At 54.1% G+C, this 1,906-nt stretch overlaps 1 protein-coding gene across 1 annotated transcript in view; it reads left to right on the top strand.

Annotated features, from left to right (window-relative positions):
* ASS1 (argininosuccinate synthase 1) overlaps window positions 1-1,305 on the top strand; it is a 29,430-nt gene extending 28,125 nt beyond the window's left edge. Inside the window, exon 10 of the mRNA XM_006105673.2 lies at window positions 1,016-1,305. Within this exon, the coding sequence (XP_006105735.2) occupies window positions 1,016-1,061 (46 nt within the window). The 3' untranslated portion in view covers window positions 1,062-1,305. The remainder of the gene's footprint in view (window positions 1-1,015) is intronic.
* The last annotated feature ends 601 nt before the right edge of the window (window positions 1,306-1,906 follow it).

Here is a 1,906-nt window from a genome sequence, read left to right as displayed (position 1 = left end):
GGAGCCCCAGCAGGTCACTGGCTGCTCCTGCCTTCAGGTCGCCATACTGAGCTGCAGGTCCAGCTGGGAGCCATCTTAGCCACGTGGCTCTCCATGACCCAATGGGGTGGCACACATCTGAACCTCAGACCTGGGTTCAAACCCTGACTGCAGGGTGGTCTCAGACCCCTTCAGAACGCGGGAATCCCACATGGAGTGGTGAACTGTGCCTGCTCACAGGTGCAGGGAAAGTTGGGTAGGAGCTCGTGGAACTCAAGCATGCGGGAAGAGCCGGGCAGCGTGCCCTCCGCCTGGGCGTGACCCTGGGGCTGGCATGCACAGGGGCAAACGGGGGCATTGATTGCCAGCAGCTACCAAAGACCAAGCCACTTCCAGGCATCTCCTAGGTTGTCTCATTTAATTCTTACACAAAATGCAGCTCCAGAAACGGGCCCAGAGAGGTTCGGTAACTTGCCCATAGTCACACAGCTAGGAAGCCGGGATGCTGAGTCCAGAAGGGCTGTCTGTCCCGCCGTGTGTTCTTAATCACCAGCTTCCTTCTCACGGGGCTTGGGTGGGACACATGCACCAGGAACACACCATTTCCTCCCAGAGCCGGTCAAGATGGGGAGAGTCTTCAGATCCAGCCCCACCACCCCGGACGCTCTTCCCTCCGAGAATCAGCTACCTCCACCGCCCTGCCTCCTTTGCCCTCTCTTTGTGTTTTATGACTACAAACCTTTTTAAATGTCTCCAAACACAGTGGGTTTTCATAATGGCCTCTTCCTGTCTCCCATTGCCAGTTAAATGTTTTGTCTTTAACAATGACAAGCAGTGCCCCCCCCCACCTTAAAATAAATTAATTACCTTATCCTGATTGGAGGGCAGAGGGAATGGAGGGAGGAAAAAGGACAACTTCACACACGTCTTAACAAACAGCTGCCCCCGAGGCCCCCGCTCTGCCTGCATTCACTGAGGGGAGTGCGTGTTGTTATTGTTCATTTACATTTCTCTTTGTTCCGAATCTGGTCCACAGGCTGAAGGAATATCATCGCCTCCAGAGCAAGGTCGCCGGCAAATAGACCAGCTGACAATGCGGCTGGGCCTCCTCGCTTTGCCCATCTCCCAAGTACAGGCGCTAATTGTCGTGATAATTTGTAGTTGTGACTTGTTCTCCCGGGCGGGGCTGGCAGCTTAGTGGGGGTGCCAGGCCCCAGCTTTGTTCCCTGGTCCCCTGTAGCCTACAAAAGTGGTCAGTGAGGGGAAGGGTGGGGGGTGGCTATGGTGGGGAGCTATAAGATGACAAATAAAAAACAAGATACATTAGTCTTTTGTTTCTTTATTTCTGCAGAGACAGAGGTAAGAGCGTGAGAGCGTGTGTGCGCACGTGTGTAGACAATCATGTCTTTCTTAGCCCCACCTTTGTGTGTTGTGATTGAAGTGCCCCCAAAAGCCACCTTCTGATTGAGAATCTGTTTGTGTGGAAGAATCGACCCCTCTCTCCTCCGGCAAGAAATGGGGGGTCCAGAAATGCCCACCTGGGTCCAACTATAGCCAGCAGCCTGGCATTTGTCCCCAACTGTGGCCCTGGGGCACGTGCCAGGGAAACCAAGAAGCGCTTAGATAACCCTTGGGAGCTGTCCAGCCCACAGTGCACAGTGAGCTGCTGAGAATGGTGGAGGAAGAACCCTCAGTAAAAAGAAGTCCCAGGGGAAGGGAGAGAAAAAGCAGATGCAGAATTGAGTGGGTGCTTTGGGTGTCCCCCTGGCCTACAAGCTTCCCTCTATCTCCTTTCCAAAACTGGGCCCCACTAGCCACGTGTGTGCTGTGACCCCACCCCCTTGGTCATGTCTGATTGGAACACGATGGACACCTACCCAGAGCTGGGCCAATCAGAATCTCACTCCCAGGAATTGCACCTGGAAAA

This window comes from Myotis lucifugus, unplaced genomic scaffold (genome assembly GCF_000147115.1).
Source record: "Myotis lucifugus unplaced genomic scaffold, Myoluc2.0 scaffold_713, whole genome shotgun sequence".
NCBI lineage: Eukaryota > Metazoa > Chordata > Mammalia > Chiroptera > Vespertilionidae > Myotis > Myotis lucifugus.
Note: the sequence above shows the minus strand (reverse complement) of the source record. Positions and strands in the feature narration are given on the sequence as shown.